The sequence below is a fragment of the Miniopterus schreibersii genome (genome assembly GCF_964146895.1).
Source record: "Miniopterus schreibersii genome assembly, chromosome: 2".
Taxonomy (NCBI): domain Eukaryota; kingdom Metazoa; phylum Chordata; class Mammalia; order Chiroptera; family Miniopteridae; genus Miniopterus; species Miniopterus schreibersii.
The window spans coordinates 151761062-151773973 of NC_138102.1; the positions used below are offsets into that span (position 1 = coordinate 151761062).

Consider the following 12912-nt stretch of genomic DNA (forward strand, 5'->3'; position numbering starts at 1 on the left):
TATGGCCCCAGCTTACTCTAAAAAAATTTTGAGACAAGTGTTGAATGGTTCTAAGAAGAGTGAGTCTTAGCTGCATAAAAAGGTCATAAATGTCTGAATTGCTGCAAGTTCACGTGAGGTATTCTTTCCCCCAGTGGGTGCAGAGCCAGCAATGAATTAGCAACATGAGTAGCATTTTTGGCACTGTTGTTGACTTAGGTTAGTGTCACTAAATTCCTTCAGTCTACTTTGGAAAAACCTTCTGCATACAGCAGTGCCCTGGTCTGCGCGGAGCAGTGGCGCACAGTGAATGTGCTCTGTAGGTCAAATGTTTGCTTTGTTCGTGAACTTGCGGCAGTGACTCGAGTTCTGCGCACTTGGAGCTGCTTCCATGAGATTGTGATCACATAGGAGAACATGCACAGTTTATCCTGAAGGGAGAGAAAGACTGATGCTCTCAGGTGTACCGTATTTGTCAAGTATCAAACTATTTATTTGCAGGATTAGCATCTGACTACAGCCGCATTTACCGTGGGCCTTGGTGCTTTCTTTAGGTCCTTTTGGAATTACATACTTTTCATGGCTGAAGCTACTCACTGAAAGGGGATACAGATTTTGCAGTAGGGAAAATCTATTTTCCAACGGTGTGTTCATGCAGATTTCAGCTTTTTTTCTTAAACAATATTATACCAGCATAATGAGTAGTAAAATCCAAGTTAGAAGAGGAAAAGTAAATTGGTACACTGATTTGTGCTAGAGCCAGCAAGAGCAATTGTCAGCTTCTCTTCATAACTCCACATGTGTGACATCATGTTGGTAGCTTGAAATCAGCCATGGTGGAGTATTTATACCACAGACATTGGCAAATGCTACACATCAGAGATTTCCCTGCTCCCCTGCCCCTAGAAAGCTGGTTGTTAAACATTTACCACAAACTGCGAGCACTGAGTTTCCAGTAGTTGATTTACTTTAGCAACAAAATGTGGATAATTAGGTTATACATATTCCTTACATATTCCTTTTCAAAGAAGAAACAATTCTTTGTTTTCTTGGAAAGTAGTATAAAGAGAGCTTCAGCATCTTCCTCTTTTTATTTTTATTTTTTTGAGTAGAGAAAACTGAAAATGCCTCATTTTTATTATTTGTTTTGTTTTGTTTTGTTTTAATCCTCACCTGAGGGTATTTTTTCCATTGCTTTTCAGAGAGAGTGGAAGGGAGGGAGAGAAAGAGAGAGAGACATCAATGTGAGAGAGACACATCAATTGGTTGCCTCCCGCACATACCCCAACGGGGCTGGGAATCGAGCCTGCAACCAAGGTATGTGCCCTTGGCCGCAATCAAACCTAGGACCCCTCAGTCCATAGGCCAACGCTCTAACCACTGAGCAAAATCGGCTAGGGCTCATTTTTTAAAAATTATTTTTATTTACTTAGGGCAAGAAGTGGGACAGTTAAAATAATTTGGTAATTTATTGCAATCAGTAGGATACTCTTCCAGATATTTCAAATTCCAAAGGACTAATGTGACAATCATAGAATTGTAAATTACCAAAAAGCATTAGTGCCTTCTTTGCGTGTACACCTCTCCTACACACACTCATTGTGAGCCCCTGCTTTTCTATTTTTTATGGGTAACTGCTTGGGAATTGGTGTGACATGGCTGTCAAATCTCCATGATCTACCTCACTGATTGTCACACTTGGAAAACCTTTGGATGTGACATAAATAAAACCAATGGTTATTAGGGGTATGTTCAGATTTCTACCAAACATTTATTATTTCTCCATTCCTCCATATCCTTCCCATAGCTTCTTTCTTCCCTTTTCTTTCCTTCCTTCTTTCCTTCCTGCCCTCGTCTTCCCTAAGTCTTGTTCTCTTGGAGAGGTAGAAGCAGCTTAGAGGTCAGAAATTAATGTGCCTCCGGGGGTCAGGCAGGCACTTAAGTGGACAGGTAGGTGTAAGACCGTGGGGAATGGTGGGGGCTTTCAAACTAGAGAATGGAAAAAATGCTTACCCCAAAGAGCAGTGTGATTCCCAGTTCTGAAGAACACTTCAGGCCAACCCAAATACATCTAGGCAGCCTATGATGGCAGTCTCACTCTTCAGCTGAAGAAATTAAGGGCCAGTGACTCCTCCACAATTGTAGAAATTTGAGAAAGACAACTAGTCCAGCCTTCTTGGGCTTTTACCACTTGGTCTGTTTTTCTTCTTGCTCTTATCATTGGTCCTTGAGTGCCAGTTATATCCAAAGCACTTTTTAAAGTTCTAACTTTCAGAGGGGAATGGAACCTGTCTTTGCCCTGGAGGAACTCTAGGGTTGGTGGGAGAGAGAGGCACCTGAAGAGAGAATCACATTACATTTGAGAAGACGTATGAAAAGATTATTATGGAAGCACTGAGCTGCTTAACTGAAGTTGCCTGGGAGTTGGGAAAAAATGTTGACTGGAGAGTCACATTTAGGGGCTGTTGGAGAGTGAGTAGGTGTTTCAGTGTTCCTCTCAACCTTTAGCTCATCCTTCTGTCACTGCTAGTTCGTCTCTCATTTTTCAGTCCAGTCATACTGAGAAAGGGTTATGTAATGGCTGCTGTAACCTTGTCCCCACAGCCTGACTAACAACCGCTTCTGCACTGGGAAAACCACCCCAGAACTTGCCATTTTATTTAGGATGATAGGGCAAAATAACAAAACAGTGCTGTAGTGCATTATAAAACGTATCCCTTTTTCTTAATTATATTTTATGCCTATATATGCCAGTGAAAGAGTAAATGTGTTTTGATGAACATATGATATAGTTATAATGTACAGAAATTTTTCACTGTCTTGAAAGAAATTTCCATTAGCACCTCTCACTATATAAATCTAGCTGGGGTGGGGAGTGTTCAGAGGAAGCAAACTGTACCTTTAGGAACAAAAGCTGGCCCTGCTGGCATGGCTCAGCAGTTGAGCATCGACCTAGGATCCAGGAGATTGAAGTTTAATTCCCGGTCAGGGCACATGCCCAGGTTGCAGGCTCCAACCCCAGTCAGGGGCGTGCAGGGGGCAGCCGATCAATGACTCTCATCATTGATGTTTCTCCCTCTCTCTCCTTTTCCCTTCCTCTCTCTGAAATCAATAAAGATTAAAAAAAAAGGAGGGAGGGAGGGAAGCTGTAACTATCAATCTTGTTCCTAACTAACCGTGGAGTTAAAGGCAAGTTTTTTTGAATATCAGTATCAGCCACTCTCTGGAAAAAAAATGTCTCCATGTAAAGTTTTAATATATTAAATGACATGTGTGTTCTCCAGCACACACACAAAAATATTATTGTTATACTGAATTTCACTTTTTTATGCTTATCTGGATATCAAACTTCAGAACTGTACTGAAGCTGCGTTTCCTTAATTATCCATTTTCATTCTGTTTACCTTTGATTCTGAATACTCTCAGCAGAAAAGGGCTTATTTGGTTTAGCCCTGTGCATAATCCCAGGTGATTATTTAGATAATTAAGATAATTAATGATGATCTAATTCACCTGATAGCAAATAACTATTTTTTATTTCTATAAGAATATAGACCTGAAATCCAGAATTTACTTTTTAAGACAGTTTAATTGTGGTTATTTACTTCTGGAAAATAATGTAATATAAAACTACAAGAATGTTAGCTGAAGCCATGTAAACCTGAGAGAAGTATCCGTATAGTTCAACCTGGAGATTCACTTTCCCAGAAATATAAAGACAATTGAATCATCAGCTTCTACATCAGTTCTATGGTTAATTATGTAAACGCTTTACATTTGATGTGTGAACATAAATAATAGAATTGGCAATATTTCTAGTTATGTTGTACTATCGGTCATTATCTCATTTTATAAGTTGGGTATTTTAGATATACAAACAAACATGTGGTTTCATGAATTAAATTATTTTGTAAATTTTTCTTTAAGTAAATTTAAAAGGTATAAGTGGTATTTAAAAGAGTAAATACAATCTTGGTCTTGAAAATGCTTGTTGTATAAGCTGAACCTCAGCGATTTTAGGTCATTATTTTGAAATCTCTCAACAATAATTAAATTAGTGAAGCAAACATATCAAATAATCTTATAGAACAAATATAGCCCTGCTTGCCCGGTAACCCCTCTCTGGCCTCCCTGAACCCAGTGTTTCTAAGAGTGTCTCATTGGAATTGTCAAGCAGCACAGCTACAATCAGCCCCCTTGCAGAGGCCCCTACTCTTCATACTAAACTTTCCACTCTCCTATTCATGGCCATAGCAGGTGCGCCCAGATTAAGAAGTTGTACTTCACAGAAAATACATGACATTTCTGTTTGCCAAAGAAACTCCTACTGTTACCTATCAGTCCATGAACAGTGACTGCCTAGTATGGGCCGAGACATGGGATAATTAAAGAAAATACATGAATAGAGAAAATATGGGAGAAGAAAAATCAGCAAAAAAAACAGACATAATTTTTATTACACCAAGAAGACTATATTTGCTTGCCTTTATCAGTTTATGAGTTGAATCTTGAACAGAAAAAGAAATTCTCAAGAATGTCTTCGTGAGAAATATTTAAAAGCTTCTTCATGTTAAAAAAAAAAAATCTGCATATAATTTACAGTTTAAGGTAGTGTTTTATTAACTCTATCTTACCACACTGAAAGTCTTTGAAATTAAAAAAAAAACTAAAATTATCGTCATAGTCAGAACTACTACTAAAATTTTTTTAAGTCATCATTATAAAAAAACACACAAATGAGTGGGTTGATATATTTGGATAAAACCACTGATGACTTTCTTACTATCCTGTGGTCAGACTCTGTCCCTGTCTTGGAGGTGCAGGCTATCCAAGCATCATATGTTCTACTCTAGGTCTTGAGCATCTTCATCAATTCTAGTCTGGCACCCTAGACCTCTCATTTAAGTGTCAAAAATGTCTGTTCAAGTTCCAGAGGCTTCTGTGCATATTTTAGAAATTCATTTGCTGTTTATAATTGATTTTAAGTGGAATTTGGCACTCAACCTTGAACAGCCTGCCTAAATCAAGAGGAAATGACTGTTGCCTACCAACCAAATGATTACTGGCTGCATCGACTGGTAGAATACTTTTGGAAGACCCAAAAATGCAGGGAAACAGAACTAAAGGATTTCGGGGATAGATTTCCTCCTCCACATTCTGGTTTCTTGATGTGTCATAGATGCTGACATATCATTGTGCAGTTAATGTTCCTTGTCCTGGAAGAAACAGAATGTGTAGGTGGTAGAGCTTTGTTCTATCTCCCAATGTTTCTTCTGTTTGCAGATGTAGCAGCTGACTTTGGCTGATGTTTGCGGATACCTTCAGGATCTGATGTTGACTTCAGAATAACAGACAAGCCCTTCTTTGGGCAGAGACTTTTATTGCTCTGCCAGTTCAGATGAGGCTCCCCTTTTGTTCTGTGCAACCACAGGCTGCCTCTGCTGCTTTTTCTGGTAATCACAGACAAGGCCCAACTGTTTGATATGTATCAGCTGAGAGTTAAACAAAAGCCCAGACCTAAATCTCAAATAACGAGAGGAAGAAGGATGCCTCCTTATCAACCATTGTCTTATCAAGTGCCTACTGGGTCTTAGAATGGACTCTGAGCAAGTACTTAATTGACTGGTACTACTGGGGTCTTAACTGCACAATTTACAACACATGATATTAGGAAGGTGCACCTACAATTTTTAAAAACCGTTGAGGTGATCACCATCTCAGTGCACTGGTTAGAACTTTAAGACTTGCCCCATAGACAGCAGATCTTGTATACGATGGTCCCAGGAAGAGTCATTAGTAGGAAAACGCACCTATTATAAGTAGAATGGCCTTATTAAAAAAAAAAAAAAAAAAAATCTCTGCCTCTTAGAATTATTTATTTTGTTGGCAAAGTGTCTTGGAAAAATTCACTCCAACCCTGTTTTTTCCTGTGATTTTCATGTCCTGGAAATAATTATGCCCTTTTACTTTAAATATTTCATATCAGCACTTCAGTTCCCCAGGCCAGCTGACCATTCACTGAGCTTGGACTTTGAGAGCTGGCAAACTAGCTATCTGACGGCACACCTGCCTGTAGCCACGCGCACACAGCCCTTACATGGAAAGGCCAGTAACAATCCTGTTAGAAGCAGGTAATTCTGATTTTAAACAAGAGTCACAGGTCAGGATTCTGAATGAAATTTTAGCAAACCTTCATTTCAGGAATTTTGTGCAAGTTATAGATCACGATATTGGTAAGGTACCTACCATAACGTCTAGCACACACACTGAATGGCAGCTCCTTTTATCATCTGACATTGTCCATTCTTTGGTGTGCCATATGAATTTAAGGTTTAGTCACACTGCTGTTAATCTTAACAGTGGCATACCACCTTCCCTTTAATTCCAGTGAGGTCCTGAGTCTTTGGTTTTCTTTTCCCCTTTTCACTGTGACACTCAGGAATGTGTGAGATAAGTAGTCCCAGGAAGAGTCATGAATCACTGATTTGCTTTCAGATGAAACACCTGAATTCTCCTAAACATGTGAAGTTTTGTTCAGAGACATACAGGGTTCAAGTTCTGTTCGTACCCCTTGCAAGTCATATTGCCTGAAAATTCCTTTTAATTTCAAACACAAACTACAGCTCAAGCTGGCATCTTCTCACTCAGGCCCAGTGGAGGTAAAGAGCTCTAGAACCCTGCTCCACTTCCCCTCCTGAGGGGTGGGCAGCCTCCAAGCCCTGGTCCAAGGACCTGGGTTTTATTTATTTACTTATTTATTTAAATCCTCACCAGAGGATATTTTTTTCCATTGATTTTTTTTTTTTTTTTCGAGAGAGGAAGTGGCAGGGGAGAGAAACAAACAAGCAAGCATCAATGTGAAAGAGACACATCGATTAGTTGCCTCCTGCTTGTGCCCTGGCTGGGGTTGGGGATAGAACCTGCAACCGAGATACGTGTCCTTGACCAGGAATGGACCCCTTAACCCTTCAGTCCAAGGGCCAGTGGTCTAACCACTGAGCCAAACTGTCCAGGGTAGGACCTAATTTTTAAATTTAAACTTTAGTATACAGTAGTATACAGTTTTAGTTTTCTAAGAGGTACCCACATATTTACTCAGACTTCTGTTGTATTATCCCAACCCAAAGAAAACTCATTGTTTAATCAAATTCAAACCATAGACACTAAATTAAAGGTTTCCCATATATTCATTGGTAACTCTAATAATCAGTTTTTATTGAGTAACTACTCTGTATGCTCATTCTCTTTTACTTTTCAACAAGATAATTTTAATATATTTTATTTATAGTTTTGAGATATTTTGCCATTTTAAACCTCTATTGGGCTATACATAGGAAATAGTTACAGGTAAATATTTCTCAGGATTAAGGAGATACATTGTACAAGGATCATTCTGCCTAAGATTAGCCATGTTAATTCTCTGATTCCCACAAACTAAAGTATTAGCCATTGAGAAAAATAACTTTTAAGATGGATATATTATTTTCTAATAATTATTGGATGGTACAATAACAAATTCCTTTCTGACTAGTGACTTATATTCATGGATGCAGTGCTATAAAGTAATACGCCCTTATCATTCATATTTCTGGGCGGTTGAGTAAGGTAGGAACTATTTTTGATATGCAGGAGCAAATACTGAAGCAGTGGGGTTCCATGCGCTTTCTGTCAGCAAAGGTATCAACTGCCAGGAATCCCTGATAAGTCCCATTTCAAGCAAGGAGAGCCTGGATAATACCAAACTACCAGACAACAGTTAGTGTGTGTGAACTGTCAGTGCTGCCAAACTGAATTACCATTCCCACCCAAAATAAACACCCTGAGGTTAAGCAAAGCTAAGTCATCCTTCTGTAAGGTATGTAGTGGGTTTAGCTAGTGAGAGAGACAGACCTTCAATTTGTCAAAGCAGTCTTAAACTACTGCCATTTTCCCAAGCCAGAGGTTGAAAAGTGCAAAGGGAAGCTTTAAAACGTGATAACGTTGTCTTGGAATTGGGGTCGTAAGGTATTTGCTAAACAAATGGCAGACTGAATGAATGTTGGATGGACTTTGTTCCACTCTGGAGCAGCCTAGGGCACAGAATAAAGAACAGCTCTCCGATCCTGACTTGAAATCACTTAACTTACTATCACCAGGAAAAGTAACTTAAACTCTTTGGACCTCAGTTTTTCCATGTAGATAGAGGATCTTGTTTCAAATGGTCAGTTCTTGAGAAAAAGCTATAGTAAAAATGGTTTTATTGAGTTTATGGACCCTTCATTATCTTTTTTAATGGTCAAAATGTCACAGTTTTTCAGGTACAGTAAAAAGTAAGGAAGGAAGTGAATCTTTAATTAGATTAAAGATCTTTAATTAGATTAGTTCTCATGTCAAATGAGAACTAAAGTCACAAATAAGATTTTGTTAAAATTAAAAATTTGTTGTATCAATGCAGCAGCCATTAAATTGTCAGTATTTCCGTGTTTTAGGTATAGTAGTGTTATCTCCTCAACTATTAGGTTGAATCATGAAATTGCATTTTTGTGGCTTAAAAATGCTCAGGTATCATCAGTTTCACCCTATAGATGTGATGTCCATGGGAGCAGAGTACAGTGTTGTGTGCTCTTCCCTTGTTCCCTTTAGTTCTTGCTACAATGCTGGGCACATTTGTTCTTTGACAATATCTGTTGAATGTAGTATTTGGGAGCAGACAGTCTTTTTTTTTTTTAATCCTTACCCGAGAATATGTTTATTGATTTGAGAGAGAGAAAAAGAGAGAGGGAAGGAGGGGGAGAGAGAAAGAGAGAGAAACATTGATGTGAAAGAGAACATTGATTGGTTGCCTTTCGTAGGTGCCCCGACCAGGAATTGAACACACAACCTTTCGGTATATGGGACGATGCTCCAACCAACTGAGCCACACCAGGCAGGGAGGGAGCAGAAAGTCTGTTTGAAATCACTTAGTGCAATATATTATTTTTAAAATGAAGAAAATAAGACCCAAAAAGTTCTTAGAATTGTAGTTGTTTTGATGTTCAGAATGGCACTGCGACATTATAAATAAGTCTTTAATGTGCTTTGAGTATTCTGCCTATCAGTAAAAACCGATCTGATCAATTTTATAAGAATAGTTCTTAACAACTGAAGTTGGCGAAAGGCATTGTTCTTTTGCTATTCTTGTTGACAAAGATGCTAACATTTTTAGGAAAAAAATATTTTCAAATAGTTAGTGCTAACAAGAAAAACTTAATCCAAAGGAACATGGTAACAATAATACCTGAATATAAACATGATCTGAATTTGAAACATGATCCCCAAATGCATTACTTGACTGGATTTGATAAGCTTCAATTCTCTATAAGGAAACAACCTCCGCTCGTAGATTCAGTTACTGTTTATAGAAAGGTGTCACGGCTTAGCAAAATTAGAAATAGACTAAGTACAAAGATATTTATAGGTCATGTTCTTGACTTAGGTCTAACACTGTAAAACCCTGCATTTGCCTTGACTTCTCTCTGCCATTTTAATTATAAAATCATGACATTTTAGAGTATCTGGTTTAATATTTGTTGATAACAGTTTATACTGAAACCTACAAAAACCCCCCAAATAATAGAGTTCAGCACCCTATCTTTATAAATGAGGAAACTGAGGCCCAATGAATTTAAGTGACTTTCTGTACCTTAGAGTTAAGTCACAGAATAAGTTGGGACTTGGCTATCTCTAGTAAACAATGCCTATTGCATCCTTTGTTCTTTTAGTTGCAAAGTCTTTGCCTCATATGTATACCCTCTCAAAAATTGGGTGAAGGTTAAGTAAATAGTGCTATGACCTTGGTGCTTTGAATGAAGTAGACAGAAGAGACTTATTGACGGTAATGTGTTATATGAATATACTTAGAAGTTGTGTCCAGATTTAATGACCATTGAGCAATTGATAGAGACCGCAGGAAAAGTCTGTCACACTTTGACAAACTTGTCAGTTTTCCAAACCCGGAAGAAGCATCAGGTAAAGCTTTGAAACAGAGACCTGTTGGATACATGGCCTAAGCCTTACAGTTTTTGTTTGTGTGTTTTTCCTGATAGAAACATGAGTTCAGCTGGCCCTGATGGGAGGAAAGTGATGAGAAGGTGTGATGGACTGATTGACTCATTGGTCCATTATGTCAGAGGGACCATTGCAGATTACCAGCCAGACGACAAGGTAAGGCAAGAGTTAAATATCTTACATACTGAATTATGTTGTCTGACTAAGACTCTTCAGAGTATTCTTGAAGTAGCTGTTTGGGTTGAGCTTTTTTCATTAATTCATGCACTGAACTTAAGATTTCCCATATGTGCTTAGAAATATTAAAATCTATCAAGCCCCATTTTTTCCTATTTTCCAGACCCACATTTCCAGCTATTCCTTTAACAACTCTATGTAGATATTTGAAAGAAGCCCACATGCTCTGTGTTCAGCAGTGAACTCAAATTCATCTCTTCCCTCATCCTCAAACTTGCTCCTTCTCTGTATAATCTTTCTTAACAATTACCACCATCCACCAAATAAAAATAGAAATCTGAATAATCTTGCACTGCCTCCCCTCACATCCCACATTTACTGAGCAACAAACCATGCCCATTCTACCTGTGAAATGCCCTTTGGTTTACCACTTCTCTCTAATACTACCTACCTCTGCTGTCCTAGTTTGTGCAACTTTCATACTGATCATTGCAGTCGGCTCCTGATTGGTTCCTACCAACAGCATCTCCTGTTTTCCAACTCCACATGACTACTAAATTATGCATTTAAAATACAGAATCATTCTGAACACACTCTTTAATAAGTAAAGGAGAAGGGCTCTCCAATGTTTTAAGAAATTCAGTCTCTGTTCCTTAGCATTGTGCTCATGACCATTCATGGTCTATCCTTAGCCTTTCTAGCCACACTCATTCCACTTGCCCAGGATCCCTACAGTCCAAGCATCCAGTAAACCTTGTAAGATCTAGAGCCTCATACGTCCTGTGATATCACACTTGAAAGGGGATGTCTGTATGTATCTGATCAATATTTGTGTTTCCTCAGGCCACAGAGAACTGTGTGTGCATTCTTCATAACCTCTCCTACCAGCTGGAGGCAGAGCTCCCAGAGAAATATTCCCAGAGTATCTATATTCAAAACCGGAATATCCAGACTGACAACAACAAAAGTATTGGGTGTTTCGGCAATCGAAGCAGGAAAGTAAAAGAGGTATATAGGGAGGGCTTTGAAAGAAAAAGTGTTTGTGTGTGTACATTTCTGAGTACTTAGGATACTGGTGTTGGCAAAAGTAGGTTACAGCTGTGAGTACGTGAAACAGGGTTTATTCTTGTATTATTATTTATTAATTATTGTATTATTTTCCACACGAACAACTACAGACCTACTTTTGCCCACCCCGTATGTCAAGCATTATTTTGAGTTCTTTTAATCCTTACATCAACCCTACAAGGTGTAGATGATTAATACCCTCATTTACTGAAGAGGAAACAGAGGTACCGAAAGGTTAAATCGTTTTCCCAGAATAATTCAGCAAATTAATAGAGGGCATGGGATTCAATTCCAGGCAATCCAGCTCCAGATTTGCATTGTTAGCCCTTAAAATAATACTGCCCTATGCCCTGCAGCTTAGGAAATAGGCTTAAAGCAACATGGCTAGTGGTATATAAATTGTTTTAACATTTAAAAACAGCCCTGATATTGAGATTTGGACATTCTTAAAAAAAAAATGACAAAAAACGTTGGGCATCCTAAAAGCAAACCCATAGGAAGAAATACCTCCCATACTGTCATTTCACAGAAACTGAAAGAATGTGACCTCTCCTGCTCCTCGGAGTGGCGTGGTGTTTGTGAACTTGGAGAAGGGCTGGTAAATTTAGAATCCTGATGTGATCCCAGACCGCTTTACCAGACTCTGAGGAAAGAGGCCTGTTTTTCTTATCTTCAGGGTGTTTGTGCCTAATTTAGCTTTTCATTTAACATCAGCCTGAAAACTGTTCTAGGACAGCCTATGCTTTATTCTCTGGGTTCTTTCGCACTGTGAAATGGAAGGTTGGGGGTATGGGATGTTGCTAGGCAGAAATCATCATCGTGGGCTAAAAGTTAAGTCATTGGAAAATGGACATATCTGCTTTTTCATTTCTGTTTCAGGGGCTTCTTACTATACAAATTATGATTCTCTCTAGGCTATTTCTAGTCTCTTGGTTTGGGTGCGTAGTTACAGAAATCACTTGCAGACATTAATTCTAGATTTCATCCTGTGTGTGGTTAGCAGTACCAGGACATGCCCATGCCCGAGGAAAAGAGCAACCCCAAGGGTGTGGAGTGGCTGTGGCACTCCATCGTGATCCGGATGTATTTGTCCTTGATCGCCAAAAGTGTCCGAAGCTACACCCAGGAGGCATCTTTGGGAGCGCTCCAGAATCTCACAGCAGGAACTGGACCAGTGAGTATCATGCCTGTTTTCCTCCTTTTGAAAGTTAATGACATTGTAGATGGACCTGCAGTCGGTTTAGAGATGAGGCAGTGAGGTAAGAACAAAAGTTTTTCTCCCTTTATTTAAGTCAGTTCTCAGGAATTGTCAAAGACTTTTAGGGTTCCAGAACTTCCCACCTCAGCTTCTGCCAAGCCAGGTCACTGCGAGGGAAAGACTCATAGATACTAATACTAGCCAGAGCTCTTTCAGTTGGAAGTCTCAGAATCCTACCTACACTGGCTTAAGGAAAAGAAGGGAGGGAGGGAGGGAGGGAGGGAGGGAGGGAGGGAGGGAGGGAGGGAGGGAGGGAGGGAGGGAGGGAGGGAGGAAAGAAGGAAAGAATTTCTTGGCTTACATAACTGAAAAGTCGAGGTGAGTCTTCCTTCCGTCATGGTGGGATGTAGGTACCCCAGCCATTGGAGTTATGACTGCTGATCTGTTTTCCTCTGTTGGTTTCA

At 39.2% G+C, this 12912-nt stretch overlaps 1 protein-coding gene across 3 annotated transcripts in view; it reads left to right on the plus strand.

Annotated features, from left to right (window-relative positions):
- PKP2 (plakophilin 2) overlaps positions 1-12912 on the plus strand; it is a 73639-nt gene that overhangs the window by 44882 nt on the left and 15845 nt on the right. For 2 of the 3 annotated variants that reach the window (XM_081130820.1, XM_081130821.1), the window contains exons 7-9: positions 10044-10161; positions 11026-11190; positions 12251-12424. In XM_081130820.1, coding sequence (XP_080986946.1) covers positions 10044-10161; positions 11026-11190; positions 12251-12424 — 457 coding nt within the window. The remainder of the gene's footprint in view (positions 1-10043; positions 10162-11025; positions 11191-12250; positions 12425-12912) is intronic. The other variant, XM_081130822.1, reaches the window with a different exon arrangement.